The 17217-nt window shown below is 31.7% G+C and overlaps 1 protein-coding gene and 1 long non-coding RNA gene across 8 annotated transcripts; both read right to left on the reverse strand.

Annotated features, from left to right (window-relative positions):
• Positions 1-178: 178 nt before the first annotated feature.
• Positions 179-6065, reverse strand: LOC131929877 (UBX domain-containing protein 11-like). 6 transcript variants are annotated; one of them, XM_059286251.1, is made up of 6 exons: positions 5897-6065; positions 3766-4112; positions 3483-3635; positions 2818-3299; positions 2126-2229; positions 179-1931 (listed from the first exon to the last, which is right to left on the reverse strand). In XM_059286251.1, the coding sequence occupies exons 2-6, from the start codon at positions 4099-4101 to the stop codon at positions 1426-1428; spliced, it is 1581 nt and encodes a 526-aa protein (XP_059142234.1). In that variant the 5' UTR covers positions 4102-4112; positions 5897-6065; the 3' UTR covers positions 179-1425. The 6 variants fall into 6 exon arrangements, with proteins under 6 accessions (XP_059142234.1, XP_059142229.1, XP_059142231.1 ...); XM_059286246.1 differs by having other exon boundaries at positions 2030-2229; XM_059286248.1 differs by lacking the exon at positions 5897-6065 and adding an exon at positions 5796-5841 and having other exon boundaries at positions 2030-2229.
• A 1928-nt stretch (positions 6066-7993) lies between these two features.
• LOC131929884 (uncharacterized) lies at positions 7994-16795 on the reverse strand. Of its 2 annotated transcripts, none has more exons than XR_009384037.1 (4): positions 16608-16795; positions 12553-12786; positions 11656-11764; positions 7994-11045 (listed from the first exon to the last, which is right to left on the reverse strand). It is a non-coding gene; the product is annotated as an uncharacterized LOC131929884 (long non-coding RNA). The 2 variants fall into 2 exon arrangements; XR_009384036.1 differs by having other exon boundaries at positions 16555-16795.
• Between the last annotated feature and the right edge of the window lie 422 nt (positions 16796-17217).

A 17217-nucleotide genomic window follows, 5' to 3' on the forward strand; every position in this document is an offset into this window, starting at 1 on the left:
CAAATCGTTAACAGTGACAATGTTTGTTGCTGTCATTTATGTTAATTTATTGCAGTTTTATGTATGAACTAAAAGGTGTTGGGTGAATTCAAAGTTTGTATTCTTTGTAAACAATCTTTTATTTAAAGACATATGTATGTATGTTAGGTTAAAGTAAGTAAGCCAAAAAAAATAGCTGTTAAACTCTGTATTTGATCCTGCTTCAACACATTAAAAGTACATGTATTTATAAAAATATAAAAAATATAAATTAGTCCTTATATTTTCATTCATTACTTTAATACCAGGGATATTATACAGCAGAAATCTAGTTAACACTTCAAGTGATAAATATTAAGATTTTTATGAGAACAAAATAATCAAGAAATATTTAAAAATGACATCTGGAGTTAAACAGAGTAGGCATTTACTCAGTTTTTATACATTGTGATGTTCATTGTTTCTTAGGCTTAGATGAATTATATACCAAGTAATAAATGTTAGTTTCATAAGAAATTAGATGTAAAATTAAGCCTGATGGCTGTTATATAACAACTTACAGATGTGTTATTTACTTATTTTATGCACTGTGCTACTAATGCACTTGGATTAAAAAAAACTTGGGTTCTGTTTTCACAATATCAAACACTACATTGTTCAGATAAAAAAACATTTAGATTCTTCTATTAACTTTCTGATAGATGCTGTAATTGTGTAAAAATATAAAGTAGAAATACAAGGTATAACAGTTTTTATTTATCAAATTAAAACTAGTTTCATTGTACACACAAAAATATTTTTAATGTTAATTTATCAAACAACTAATTATTGTCCAAAAAGTTAATATATGTTGGTATTTTGTACGTAGAAAGCACAGGTATTAAAATAAATAACCACCAAGCAGTGTTAGCGATTTTACTTTGTATAAAAGGTTGGCAAAAGGAGGATCATTTCATGGCACACAAAGTTAGCATTGAAAAGCCTATTTAAGGGACAGTAAGAAGGGTATAGAATCTTCTGTCTTGGGTTTAAAAGCATTTCAAAATTATTGATCTGAATTTTAGCTCATCATGCTTGACTTGTGAAAATATTGGTATGGTTTTTTAATGATAATCAAGTACTTTTCCTGGTATTTAAATTGTATATTTCTACATCAAAATAATACTTAAATGTTACACAATATCTTTAAGCTTAAAATTTTTATTTTTTTTAAATATATCTGTTTTAAAAAAAAAGAAAATCTCCAAACTCCTTTGATATATGAAATGTAACAAAATTGGTCACAGTTTTAGGATTTAAACATAACTTGTTTTTAAAAGCCTCAGTCAGTTTCCATTAATTTACCTTTCAAATATTTAGATGCAATTTTATACCTAAAAAAGTAAACTCCATAAAATGTATTGTCTTTACTGTGATAAACATTTTAAACTCATTTGCTTTTTAAAATTATAATTCCCTATGAGGCTTCAAATGTAGGACTGCAGTGGGAGTGAGACCACTATCTTCTAGAGACAGTGTGTTATTTTTGTGTATTTTAAATGGGAATGTAGTAACAATATCATAGGGTACCTTAGGCCTTCTGAGGGAATCCAAATGTTTTCTCAGGTCTCCCACTGTTTCAGTGAATAACATCTTCACAATATAAGTATCACTGCCATTTTCTGCCTTTACTCTCAATGTTGTTATGTCCCCCTGTAGTTTAGTTGCCGATTTAGATCTGTCAGCATTTTGAGCAGTATCTGAGATGCTTTTTGATACAGAAATAACTGGGGTGACTGTTGGCTTAGTGTATGAGTCGTCATTGCCTAGCAGTGTCTTTTGAATAGAGTCCCGGATGTCTATAATCTTGCCATCTCTGACCACAGACTTGGGTATCTTGTGTAGAAACTGAGCTTGTGTCAATGGTTTATTTGGCAGCCTGCTTGTTGTAATGACAGATTCTGAAGACTTGTCTGTTATGAAAAAATAAAAACATTTTAGTAAATGAAACAAATCTGCTTTACATTGTTTACTTCCTTAGTTAAAATTATTTTATTAGGAAATAAATTACCAAGTTTTTCAGTGTGTCCAAGTGGACTTGATAGTGGGAATTTTTTGGTTGCATCTCGTAAATTTGTACGGATCAAACGTGATGGTTTAATCTCACCTCCAAGTGTCTGACCCTCTCCAGCAAAAGCTAATAGGTGTTTTTTTGGCTGAAAGTAAGTTCCACGCAAATCAGTCACAACAAAAGGTACTCCGTCAGGATACCTAGAAATAAAAGTTTCTAGATATAAATTTGAACATTTTGTGCTTAAGTGTGCAGTAAACATGAAGATCAAACAAAACCTACTAATCTATGAATACTGAATAAGAGTCTTAAATTTCAAGTAAAGCAAGTAAAGAGATTTTTAACCTCCAGTTCATTTGTTTTTTCCCTTTCACTTGATGGAACAAGTGAAAATCACAACAGTGGCATGTTATAAAAACTTAGAGAAGTATTGGTAGTAATTAGTTAAATGGCTGAAATTATGGTTCAACCTCAGTGAAATGTACAGCGGGTCAGCACCGTGACAGCGGTAGGATTTCGAGGGGGGGGGGGGGGGGGGAGAAGGAGAATAATTTAAAAAAATGTATGCATATAATAATTTTAAGAATTATGGTCTCATGACATTCAGAATTTAAAGGCTGGAAGTTAAGTTGTAACTTAATGTGAGTCCTAGTAATTTTGGGTATCCATGGGTTAGGGTTAGGGTTATGAATATCTATTAATCCCCCCCCCCCCCCCCCCCCCCCCCCCCCACCACAGCCCACCAGCTCAGTGTCCTGCCCCTGTGTGTATGAAAATATTGAAATCACCTTTTCTGTAACTCTGTAGGAAAGTAGCCATCAAGCAAATCCTGTACACACTGGCGAGTTGTCGGGTCTGTGTAGGGTCTGAATGGTCCATCATACATTAGGATGCCATTAGCATAGATGGTTAATTGCACTGGATCAGGAATTTCAAATCTTGCACCATCTGCAGTTTTTTTAATTTTTGCAACACCTTCACCAGCTAACACATTTAAATCTTTTATGTTTTCAATTAACAGATTAAAGTCTATGTTGAGAGGGATGGGAGCAACAGGTAGTGACAAGTCCTGTCGCCAAATTCCAAAGGGGTTAGATGAAGCTATTGAATTGCCCGGAGAATCACTTCGAATAGATATTTCTGTCACATTATTATTTTCATCATCATCCTCATCAATGCTATCTCGAAGATAAACATTAGAGTCTAAGGTTGTGGATTCTCCTACCCAAACCATTCCATAATCTGCCAAAAATGTTTCCATTTCATGTACCTGATAATTAAAGTATAAAAGACTGAAATCAGGTAAAAAAAAATGTTCAAAAGGTAACAATATAAATCTACTATTTAGTTATTTCAAGCATGAAAAAAGTGCCACTTATTTTGTAATTAATCAGCAGATGAAGCTACTTACTGCGGACAAACAGAATTTTTTTTCTGAAAACTAGAAACAAACCTGTTGCTTGAGCAGCAGACAATGTGTCTCTAGGTCTTTGACTTCATTTGAAGTAGTGTTTTCTTTCCTGGCTTTTTCTAAAATTTGCAGCTTGTCTTCTAGAATTTTAATTTGCCGGTCTTTAGCTTTGATTTCACTCTCCTGACTTTGTGTCTGTAAACATGATTGATACAAGAGATTTCACATATTTTAGAAATAATACAATTTACATTTTGAAACAAAACAAAATATTGATCTCTTATTATTTGATACATTGACTTCAATATATATTTTAAAAATTTACTTTTTGTTCTAGCAGAGCTACTCTGTTAATCATCAGCTTCATTAGCTCAAAGTCAGAAGGTGGTGAGGTTGCTTCGTTCTTCTTTTCAGGAGAAAAGTCACGTCTAGAAGACTCTGGCTTTTTTAGCACTGTCTGGCTATTTGACAAATTTAAATGAGGGAAATACATATTCTTTTTTCTATGTTCTTGGGTCACTTGTGTCGTTATTTCTTCTAATAAGCTTTTTTCATCATCAGAATATTCTGGATGCCGAAAAGGAATGGGGCGATTTCCTGTCATATGTCCAGGATAAAGGGGTATTTTATTTTTTTTCAGTGAATGAAGTGGTGAACTCATTTTCTAATATTCTGAGGGAAAAAAAAATTGTATCATATTATTGAAAATATATCGTCAGATATTTAAAACAATATACTTCATTTCTTTAAAAGGTTACAGTGAATATCTATGTTATAAATGTAAATATCGTTAGTTAATATTATTTAAAAAATTAATAAATAATTTGTTAAATTTTAATTTGTCATGTTAAACTATGCTTAAAAATTAATTTTATTTCACTTTTATCATTGTAATTTATTTTTAGGCTGCTTCTAGCCGGAAGAAACCACAACTGTGCAGTGGGGAAAACATATTGCTTTCCTTTGTTCCTTTGTGGTAATGTTTTCTATGCACTGTGAACACATATAATTACCCAAATGCCAAACCCTAATCCTCACCAACCAGAATTTTTTTCAGGAATCTTTTCAGCTTATCCTGATGCCTAAAACCTAACCCTATCCTTAATGGTAACCCCAAAGACTAAATCTAACCCGTAACCCTTAAAAGTTCAAAAACTGCTCTCATGAAAAAAAATGACAAAATAAACACTACAAGCCAAACGGAATGGAACCCACACCACAAAAACGAGCTAACTGCCACACAACGACTATCCAAAGAATTATCAACACGTTGAAAAGATTAATGTCATACATATTTGCTCTGCCTAAATAACTAGAAAGTTATTGACAAACGTATAGATTAGTAGGCCTTCATAACAAAACTAAGTGACTAAACGACTAAACAGACTAGTTTAACAAATAAACTAAAAATAAATTACTTTACTAAGCCTACTTAATAATAATGATCATACACTATAACTATTCATATTATTAGGAGTCACATACTATTAAATTTTATTTTTCAGGTTTTTTTTTCCAGCCAAAACTTTCAGCCTGCAATAAGTGAAAAATGTTGTAGCTACTTACTTAATAATATTAGTTATTAGTATTAGAAAAGAATACTAATATTATACCTAATAATAATAGTAAATAGTAGCCCCTAATAAAATAATCTATATATATAATTCTCTTCTGGGAGACGCTAGAAAACAAGCTGTAAGCGCGCTCCCTACCACCCCTACATGGTCTGGTGAGCTGTGGTTCACGCTAAATGTTTACTTTCGTAGAGCCGGGTTTAGTGACGGCTATTAGGGGCTGATAATTTAGTTTGAAACGATTTTAAACTTAGGGGAGGTAACTAAGAGGAGGCTGCTTTCACGGGGGGGGGGGGGGGGGGGGTGTAGGGTAGGGGGAAAGGAGAGGAGGGTTGGGGAAAAGGAGGGTGGGGGTAGTATCGTTCTTAACAACCTACTGATAGTGTTTTAAAGCAAATATTTTCAGTGGCAGCATTAGTACTGTCGAATTCACAAATTATGAATTACTGAAAAGTAGAAAATAAAACAACTAAATAGCGGCGTATGATATGCCGCGGGTCGGCTCGTATTAAATAATAAATAATAGGCCTAAATAATATTTTTAAAAAAATTAATTTATCAATATCATGATGATCATCATAAAATTCATAATCTAAAAATCTAAGTTAAAAGTAAAAGTTATTCGCCAACAGTGAAATGAAATTACAAGACAAGTTCAAGTAATTTAGATCTTGTAGGAATGTACATACTTTTAAATAATTTATATAAGGATGAAAAGTAAGAATTTTAAGTAAATATAAGACTTAAAATTTTACTCGTGATCTATAAATTACATTATTACATAATGTCGAACTATGATTAAAAAAATTAATGGTAGTCATGGACGCCATTGCCAGGATTCCATCTTGCTTTAAAAAAGTTAAAACAAAGATAAATATTTACCTTGTCGAAACTCTTTATGGCAATATCAAATAATAAGATTATCACCTCTTATTATTTAATAAAACATCTTATTATTGACAAATGACAACATCTTTTAAATAATGGCAATAGTCATTTATATTAGATATTTGAGCGTCATTCGCAAGAGCTAGAATCTACTAGATCTACAACTTAGTTTTGAGTCTGTCTGTTTGGCCTGATTTAATTGTGTTCATAAGTAAGGTCTTGAAATTTAGATCTGTTGATATTTTTAAGCTGGATAATTTATTAAAACGCCAGTAAAGCCGTTTTTTTTGGGGCTAATGTTTTAAAATTAAACTTTAGAAATTAGAATAGAGACAAAAGCAAACGGAAACTGAAAAAAAAACGCATGTTCAAAATGTGAGCCAAAACAACATATTTTTTTCCTTTTATAAATGACGTCATGAATGTGCGTGTTTTTCAGAAACGATGGTTTGATATGTATTATGTAAGATTATGTTAGGCCTAAATTAACGATGAGATGCAACTATAAATACACTAGAATGTTTTTGAAAATTAGCTTTATTTGTAGTCAATGTAAAGGATATCAAGTAGTTATTTCACCCTGAAAAACAAAATTGTTACCATACGTTGTTAGTGTACACAAGATAATTTACTTCGTCTTTTTATTTTCTCGTATACGAAGTATATAGGAAGTATTGTAGTCGTCGGAAAAACATAGTTTTGCTATTTTGTCCGTATGTCTCTGTGTTAAGTACCGCTACATCTAGGTTGATCGAATTTCATTTATAAGTATAAGTATTATATCTAATTTTTAGTTCTGTATCAACTTTTCAGCGATTTCCGGAAGTGTAACTTATTCTACTTTTGGTTTTTCGAAGCCTATTACTTGAGTAATATTGTATTACACATAGATAAACGAAATTGTCTGCCTTCTGTCATATTTTGAGTAATTTCCGTTGAGTAAATTAAATTTTTTGTTTTTTTCTCGACGAGATTCTTTTCTTTTTTTAAAAAAGTTTAAGTATGTAAAAACAGATTAAAAATCATGTCTATATCCTGAGTAGACATCCCCGTTGTGTTAAATAAGAATATTTGAGAAAGTTTAGTGGAGATCACTCCCGCTTTATTAGATATATATGAGTTCAGTCCTATAAAAGCCACTTACATGTTTGTTTAGTGCCTCGTTCTAGGTACCACTTCTCTGTAACTAAAGCTCTCTTTCTTAATATAAACATATTTATATATATATAATTATATATATATATATATATATATAGACTATATTAAGATCCTTCATGTTTGTGTATTTATATACCAGACTGAAGCCTTTATATATATATATATTTATATATAAGTGCATACAGTTATGTGTATTATACTTTTACATTTTTTTTGTGGCACAACCACTACATCTGTTTCAAAGTATAAAACAACTGAGCTCTAGACGAACCAGTATATACACCAACTACAACCACCTTAGCTATATTTAGTCCATCTAGCTTACCTATAACTTAGTAATAAATACACCCGATTTTCCATCTATATCAAGCTTTAAGTAAATTATAAATTGTGGAAACATTTAGTTTTAATTCAAACAAAACACAGTTCAAAATAAATTTTTGGTTCTTCCTTTAAACCAGTAAAGAAAATGGTTTGGGGCTTTTACTTTTATTGTCAATAATCTTTGTTAAATAGTTTATAAGAAAAGTTATTTAACAAGTCATATTAAATTATACTTTTATTATACTCCAATTCATATGATGCACAGAACAATACAATAAAAAAAAAAAAAAAAAACAAACATAAAAAAAAAACACATGCAATTGCAAATAATAAAATTGCATGAAAAAACTAAAACCTTTGTTAAGGGAACAAATGCAACAAGCAAATACTTTTTATATTTTATCAACATTTTTTTTTGTATGATGCCCACAACTTCTTTTAAAATACAATGAAGAAATGTAAGAAGACAAGAAAATCTTAATCCTAGTTATCAAATAACCAGATTTTATACAAACAAAATACCAATTATACCCATAATCAAAGCAAATCAGGCTACACGAAACAAATGTGTATAAAGAGCTTTGTAAGTTATGTATTAAAAAAAAAATATTTTAAAATTGTGTAGCACAATGTCAAAGACAGAGAAGAATGTTAAAGTATCTGCGGTTGATTCTTTAACTGTATGTTTAAACTATGCATCTATTCTGATACAAAGAACGATTGCCTCTACATTAACAGATGCAACATTTTTATAAACAAATTATTTTTAGTGAATTCAATGACAATCTCAATCAGATATTCTTGGAGCTGATACTAGTTTTTATTTAATGTCTCATCAAATGAATCTATGCTATCAACATGAAAGACTGCTCTGAAACAATGCAGCAGTAATTATAACTTTGTTAAAAATAATGGAATGAGGTTCAGATAGCCACAAGATATCCAATCCTTATAAAAATAAACATCAATGATTTATCAACAATTCAACCATACTCTTATATTTATGTCCACATATTTACATATACAGACCTCCGTGTTACTTCACTAACTGAAGCATCTGTATGCCTAGTGTATGCTATTTACTGTGCAACTAACATTTAGCAGCAACAGTTTCAAAGTAAAATTAACATCCAAGCAGGTGTTTCACAAGAAAATGCGGCAGACACATATTTGACTACCCCTGAATGTGGCCAACATTGTGAACAAACCTGACATATTTTGATTGTGTCACATAAATAGTTAAAACAAAAAGATGCATTACATTGTAGTACTGGTTTTACTGCTAACAATAAAATAGCTAGTAATTGATATTTTTTTGGAGCTGGTATTAATAGCATTTCAAAAAACAATTCTGAAAAATAGCATCATATAAACAAATTTGAAAGAACTTTTAAAGAAATAGTTACAACTGTTTTTTTCTTAGCATACAAAACATGTCTAATTTCTGCATGAAGGTCTGTTTATTTTGTAGTTTAAATATTAAAATTTCTTTAAATGGTCTTAAACTTTTTCTTCCAATTAAGTAAAATTCCCTTTTTGAATTTGGGCAACGGAAGTAGAGTTAACCTGTTTCTGTTACCTCGGCATACAAAAGGGGTAATGTGGTCATGCCATCCCATAATTTACTCACTAAGTAACAAACAAAACTTAGAAAAGAAAAACATTTCAATGCATAATATTTCTTTTTGTTAGTGCAGTATTAAAAATTGAAGGGACTCCCCTTTTAAGATGTCTATTTGTGTAGACTGGGTGGTTAGGTCCATGTGGAAATCCACCCACACAGTGAGTTTTACAACAAAATATTTGATTTGCTACTAGAAACTAACATGCAATCTGCATACAAAATGTACACATTTAAATGGCTGTACTTTTAAAAAATTAACCCAGCTCAGCAGGTTATCAAAGCTATAGTAATACAAATTAGTACCTCTGTGTACAACAACAGAAATAATACTTTGAAAATTTTTCTTTACATAAGTTACAAAAGATAAATCTTCACTACTATGCAACAGTTTTTCATATGGAATATATATAACTCTCATACATTGTATAACAGTTAAAATATTTTCTTAAATTCTTTACAGCACATTCTAAAATCTACTTTTAATATTTGATAACAGATTTTCCAGAAAGGTCTAAATGTCCACTTTTTGGTAGACAGCATAAGTTGATGACACCCTTATGTCAAAATGATAGATTTGCTTTTTTTTTTAAAAAAAAAACCCTCAACAATGAAATTGACATTACTAATACTAAATATAACTCAAGCTAACTATGAAAAAAATGGAACACCAACTGTAATGTGTTGAGACTTTGTCAAGTGATCCCACCATGTCATGAAATATTTGCAACATCAATTAAATAACACTTCAGTTCACATATGTGTGGATATAGTCACTGTTTTGGCTGCTCCACTAGTTTCGGTGAGTCACATGAGATTTAAGAGTCCTTCTGTTCGGAACTGTTGATAATTTTAGTTGAGATTTAAAAAAAGGACAAGTGCGTCAGAATAAATAAATCAAGTGCATGAGAAAATCAAGAAGACCAAAAAGCTTCTTTTATTACATGGCACGCTCTCAAACTTCACTAACTTTTTTCCCCATAAACAAACAATGCACTGGCTATCTGGCATAGGGGTAAAACTGATATTAAACTCATTTTCCTATCTAAAAAAAGATGATGGAATTATGCAAATACAAACACACAGCTACTAGATTAGACTAGGGTATGTTATATTCTTTAAAATTAGAATAAAATATGAATTAAATACAGATAAAATAAAAACTTTTCTTAAATAACAATTGGTTACAACAAACTAGGTAGAAACAGCCAACAAAAGTTGACTAAAGTAATTTGTTTTGTAATGTAAACAGAATCACATTAAAAAAGATCATTAAAATAATTTGAAAAATACATAAAATTAACTTATATAAGAGCAACAGAAATTATAATATTTTTGATAGGTTAAATTTGAAAGAATTTAAAAATACCCAGTGGCAAAATAAATCTTTAATGAATATGTGTTCACAAAGGCACAAGGCTAGAGTTGTGTAACACTTCAATAACATGATGTTTGCAACAATTAAGTTCATCTCATTAGGAAAAGCATTACCATCAAGTGAGAAAGCAACTTAGGTCAATGACATAACTGCTGCGTATAATTATTCTTGCAGGTAAACACATTTCTTAATTACTTTACTTTAATGCCTTAAGAGTTGTAAAAACATTGACTTTCAAGTTTACTATTTAACTGCAGAAAAATCTTTATTAAGTCTACACTAAATCATTAGAATTTTAGTTAACTTTTTTTTAGATAAAGTATACATCAACTGTACAAAATCTTAATACGATGTTTAAATGCAAAAAAAATATTAATAAATAAAACACAGCCTGTAAGTTTACTGGCTTTCTTTTCATGTGTTCTAATAAATACTTTCTTTATAAAGCAAGTAATTTACAAAAGATAAATGCAGCATTAGATTAGCTGTTAAAATAAAATTCATCATGCAATAGTTAATCTTTGTTAACTTCAATGAATAAACAAAGTAGTGTTTGCACGTAAATCCACTTTGTCCATGTTAAAGGCCCAATCATGACCATCAAAGTAAATGTTGTACAGCATTTCTGGTATGGGGGGCTTGGCATTCAGCTGATGCATGATCTGAAGTATGCAAGTGTAAGACAAGTGAATATGTGTCATCTAAAGAATGCAGATAGTTTGTACATGCAAGAAATGCAAAATTTGTAAGACCTGATAAATGCAGTAACAATGAACAAATGTCAAGAAAAATTCATGGTCTTAATAACCAACACAAGCATTTTCACAATAACTGTGTGGACATTTATGCAGATACAACACAAATAGAAATCACTAGCATAAAAGTAGTAAGTAGAGTTCCCTTTCAAAACCTAACGGGCAAGTGAAGAGTTTACTTGTTTCTGTGACCTCGGCATGTGAAGAGATAATGTGGTCAGTATGTCCAGCCGCCTTTACTTTCCTTAACGTGAGTTAGGTACCCATCAGAGTTGTGTGGATTCAGGGACGGTCTACTCACTTGAACCCGGATTCGAACTCAAACTTACACTTACGGGTCATCAGTCCAGCTCTCTACCGCTAGACCACACCGTTCCCAATCACTAGCATACCATTCTCTAACTATTTGGCATATAATTAAACCTTGAGGAATAAGCTAATTAAATTATAGTAGGGCTAACAAATTATCAACCACAGATATAAATAAGAATTTAAATGTTGCAGAAGAATGTCTTACTTGATAAGATCTAAACGCTAGGTAGGCCTGTAACACAAACAGAATTGTGCAGATCAAAAGACTGATGACACCAAGTAGATGGAAAAAACGTTCTCTACCCCAGGCTAAACTGTAAACAACAATAGAAATAATGAAATGGAAATCAAACAATAAATATGTGCTACATAGAACATTAACTCTCTCTCTCTATACGGAAACCGGCTCAGAAGGTTGACTTCCATTAGCCAGACAGGCCTCAGTGTAGCAAACTCCGACCACAAGAGTTTCCCACACATCGGTCGCTACTTCCGTCGGCTCTCACCGGGCTTTCTTCCCCACCCACCAGACGCGGGACGTCGTCCTAACGCCTGGCACCCAGCTTGATCGTGGGGGGCGTTCGGCCAGATCAAAAACCTCTAGCTGCTGTTGGCTACCACTAGCCATTCCGCACCCATTAGGGGGGTCATGAGCTTGGTCCGACTAGTGGCACTCTTCCGAAGCCACAAGAAGGCCGCAGCTTAAAGTCAAAATATGTGGTTAGGGTCGAGAGAAAACCCTTTTTGGTTCCCGGCAGTCTTGCACCTCTCCTCCCCCACGCTATTATGTAGGGGACTTGGGAGTCCGACGTACCAGGCTCTTCGGAAGAACACTAACTAGTTAGTTTAACACTAGGAATAATATGTCACTAGTTACAATCACATTAATAAAGACAACATGAATGAAGGCTATTTAATAAGTTCTTCGACGATATATAGCACCAATACATTTTATTTTTTTAAAATGTCTTTATTTGAATAAAAAAACTTTTTGGGTCGCAATGAATAAGCCTAGATAAAGAGTGATTTTAGACATCAATGAAAAAAATATAGAAAAAAAGTTAACTTCTTACAGCATTATGTTAAAAAGTAGGTTACTTACAATAAAGCCCATACTTTTATATCATCATCAAAACCTCCTTGAACAGCATCAAAAACTTTTAATTTCCAAGCTTTGTCCAGTTCACGATCTTTTAACACTAAACTATTGTTAAGTTCCATTTTCTTATGTTTTTTCACTTTTGATTTGGAAGATTTGCATTTTCTTTGATGTGATTTTGAGTTTGTCTTTTCTACTAGTTTATTGACTGTTGACATACTGTATGTATCCATTTTTCTGTGATTTATAATAAAATCTGATGATAACTGAAATGTTCTGTAAGATGAACATATTGTAACACTATTTTTAGCTAACAAGCTACAAATAGTCCTATGTAAAATTTGAAGCATTTTTCAAAAGAAAACAAAAGTGGGTTAAGAAAAAGCATCATATAGCCTAAATGTAATGTAAAATAAAAACTCAATTTGAGCTTGAATGAAATTAGTTAATGATAATGCAATAATATAATTTTTATTCATTATCAATGAGTTTAGAATAGATCTAAAGGCATAAGCCCTAAGCATATCTATATTTCATGTTGGGCAGAATATAATTAACATTGGTTCTTAAAAAAAAAGGCCTAGATAATAATAAGTTGCAATAGGCTTAAATTCTAGAATCTAAAAACAAATAGGCCTAAGTAAAAAGAGTGATTAAAGTTTAAATAACAGTCAATGCAAAAAAAAGTTAATATCTAGCCTAGCTGTAGAAAGTTAAGTAAAGGCCTATCTATAAGTTATTTGTTAAATTATTAATTAGGCTTAGCCTCCAATATTAATAGAGTGGCACCCAAGATTTTAACTTCGTATTGTTCAAGATGACTTAAAAAATTAAAATCTACATTTATTTACCTTTAATTTGTCACCAATTTTATTTATCAAAAGTTATCAGTAGCCTAGAAAACGATTTGTGAAAAAATGCATTTGTTTTTAAAAGGCTACAATGCTATGACTGATACGGTGGGTTAGTTTTTAAGGAGAATTGTTGTGATGCGATTGACAGTTCAACAGAAGTGTGTCATATGCTAGATTTCTTCCCATTCAAATAAGCGGCAGGCAAAATGGGCATTTCCATTAGCTCCACTGCCATACCCTTGTCTTCAACAGATATCAATATTTAAGCTGAATTTCTCGGGACTGCTAGCCGCAATTCTGACAATCTGTAACCTGGTTGTGTTTTCAGCAATAAAAAATTCTAAGAAATTGTCCACAAATTTTAAGACAACAAGTGCAGAATTAGCGATAGCTGTTCTTCGACTGAAGTATTGAAGTTCTACATATCTGAACACTACAACGAACAATACAAGACTAGCATTCGTAATGTCCCTAATGGTCTACTTCAGGCATCCCACCTGCTCACTTTAAAGAATCTACATTGGTCCAAATACAATAGGGTATCTCATTACATATTTTCCCAAATTTACATCAAAGGTCAGGCTGGCTGGGGGATTACTCGCATCCACCCATCTCCAGCCACCTCAGGTCAAATACCAGGTGACTGTACAACTACCACGCATACCAATGTTGTGACACTAATGTCTTCCTATATAATTGTTGGGTTTCAGGTTGCTGATAACTCACAACATAAAGCATGAACTCAGTTACATTTACAACAATCAACTATGTCGGAAATAAACCTTTTAGTTTTATTCCAATTTCATTCAGAAATTATTATTTAAGGTTAAAAATAGCAACCAATGCTGAAACATTGGGCCCCGGCCTTCAAGCAACCGCCCCATTTGCCACCCCCAAATGCCTATTAACTAGGCTATAGGCCTATTTATTAGTATTTATTAATTTAATAAATTAATACTTTTCACTGTTCTGTATTTATTTAGGCATACAACAAGACTACACAGTATTTTGTTTTAAATGTTTTTGATATAGGCCTATCTGTGGTCACTGGTCTTGCCTTTATTTTTAATTAAGCAGCTTAGCCGCCTTTACACTTTCCTGCTCTTTTGGTTAGGCTAAGTATTAGGCCTAAGTAAGTTAATAACAAAAAACTTAATAATTAATATGGCCTACTTTAGGCCCCTATGTACTTAATAATATAAAAATGGTCAGTAGGCTAGTCTACTAAACTATCAACACTACTAATTCTGCAATTAATAGCACTGGGCTTATAATATTAATAAATAGTAAATACTTCATTAGTCTAGCTCTAGCTAGAGTTTACTAGTACTAAGTACTAGATTCTAATAGTACCTAGTTTAAGTTAGTGCCTATAGTATAGAATTTTAGATAGATCTAGTACTAGTACTATTATAATTAGTAGACCCAGTAGGCCCCCTATAGAATAATACAATTTATAATAGAGTATTGTGTACTGTTAAGTACTGTAACACGTAAGACTTATTTACTAATACTAACTATTATAACTAAGAGACATGTAAGTTTATTTTTAGTTTAATAACTTTAAAAGTTTTAACTTTTTAAGTGAGAAGTGAAAGTGTGATAATACTGTTACAGTGTGTTAACTGTAGTAGTGTTACTGACGTTACTGTTACTATGTTAGGATTGTTAGGCCTACACTGTTACTCACTGTTAGTGTCAACTAACTAGTGTCTACTACTACTAGATCTACTACTCTAGTAACTAGAGTGTAAGTGTAAACGGTAAAGTCACAAAAGTGGGTAATCTATCGTTTTGGGTACGTAAAATCGCCCGCGGCTATTAATGTACGAAAAAGTTACCTCATTGTCAAGGCTTTAGTAGAAGTATATTGTGATATATTTGTGTCAAATATTATAGATAAATGAATAATAAACCTAAATCAATGGCTAAATATATCAATATATGCCAGAAATTAACTTTAAACAGCAGTGTTTGCGAGCAAGATTTGCTATATAAACAGCAGCCATTTGTAAAATAGAGTGACTTCCGCCTGTCTCGCGCTATATCCGCTATAAAAAAAAACTTAAACAAGATGGCTGCTATAGTAAATGAGCATGGTTGCATCTGTTGGAAACATCGCTAGTCTTCATTTATTACTGAAAAGTTTTAATTCAATTGTTTAAAAACAGGTACATAAATGAAAGAAGGAAACATTTTTGTATTTTTCAAAACATAAATCTTCCTCAAAATGTGAAATAATTATTAAAATTTAAGGAGTCACCTGTTTTTCACATTACTAGTCGCGGGCGATTTTACGTACCCAAAACGATAGATTACCCAAAAGTGTAAAGTAAAGTGTTAAGTGTAGGCCTAAGAACTTAGATCTAGATATCTAGATCTAGATTCTAGAGTAGATATCTCGGTAAAACTCCATTTTAGCGTATTTTATTCTTCGTTGCTTGTTTACCTCCAGTTGAGCGTATTTTATTATAATACCCGAAACACACCAAAACATTAGGAAAACACGATTTATTTATTTGTATTGTATTTTTGTTTTGACAAATGAATAAAAAAAAACAGAGACAGACTTTGTTTTAGATTTTAATAATTTACTTTTGTCAAAACGTGAGAAAAATCCAAATTTAGAATATTGAATGTGCTATGTTTGTGTGTCAGTTAGAATTTTCATGGCAATGGGTGAAGTACGTAAACGTAACTCACAATTGCAAGTCGGTTAAGTTTGTATTGTTACAAGTATCTCCCAGGCATGATACTATAAATAAACATGTATGAACTTACAATGAACCCAAAACTGAGGCCAACACAATTTCAAACAGCTATTGCCCGAGCTATGACGTATGCTGATAATTAAAGTCTAAGTGAACTCACTGTGAACCCGCGACCGTGTAAGGATTTTTCTTCCGCTAACGATCACAAGATCACAGTTCTAATGCTTTTTTATGTTTTTTTTTACCTTTTCTAATTAAAAATCACATTCATAAAAAAATATGTAGATCTAGTGTTTTCCTGACGTTTTTGTGTGTTTCGGTTGTGTTTATAATAAAATACGCTCAACTGGAGGTGAACGTAAAGCAGGGAATAAAATACGCTAAAATGGAGTTTTACCGATATCTCGGTGTTACTCAAGTTAACTGTAACTGTTAGTTACACTTCAGTTTTATTTCACATTTAGATCTAGATCTAGATTAGATTCTAACTAACTTTAAAATCTTTCATTAGCCTAGAATCCAGTTTCAGAATTCTTTTTCATAACCAGACATTTCCAATAAAAGTTGGATGAATTTTTTTTTAAGAGCCCTAGCCTGACAAGAAGTTGATAATAAACATTTTAGTCAAGTAAAACTTGGCTCTTCATCATGCGAGTTAAAATATTAGGTCTAGACAAGACTCTAAATCTAGAAATTCTAGTTCCGGGCATTTAATGACTTAAAATAAAAAATAATAATATACAAGTTTTTTAAATATTTTAAGTAAATTTAGATCTATGAATCTAGAGATCTAGTAAATACGTATTCTTTACGTCTTTGAATAGGCAAATAATTTATAATTCCATAATAAACCTAATACTACTATAATAATTATTATAACTTATATTTATATCTCTATAGATTCTAGTTCCCATTTTAAATTATTACTTGCTGACGCAACGATAGATGTACTCCTCGGTAGTATAGTGGTAAGTATCCCCGCCTGTCACGCGGGAGACCGGGGTTCGATTCCCCGCCGGGGAGATTAATTTTTATTCTTAGGGCCTAAACGTAAAACGTTTTTAATTAACCAACTGGGAAAATTCTAAAACAGCGATATTGTT

The sequence above is a fragment of the Physella acuta genome, unplaced genomic scaffold, assembly GCF_028476545.2.
Source record: "Physella acuta isolate Inbredline_101_S28 unplaced genomic scaffold, ASM2847654v3 ptg001688l, whole genome shotgun sequence".
Taxonomy (NCBI): Eukaryota; Metazoa; Mollusca; class Gastropoda; family Physidae; genus Physella; species Physella acuta.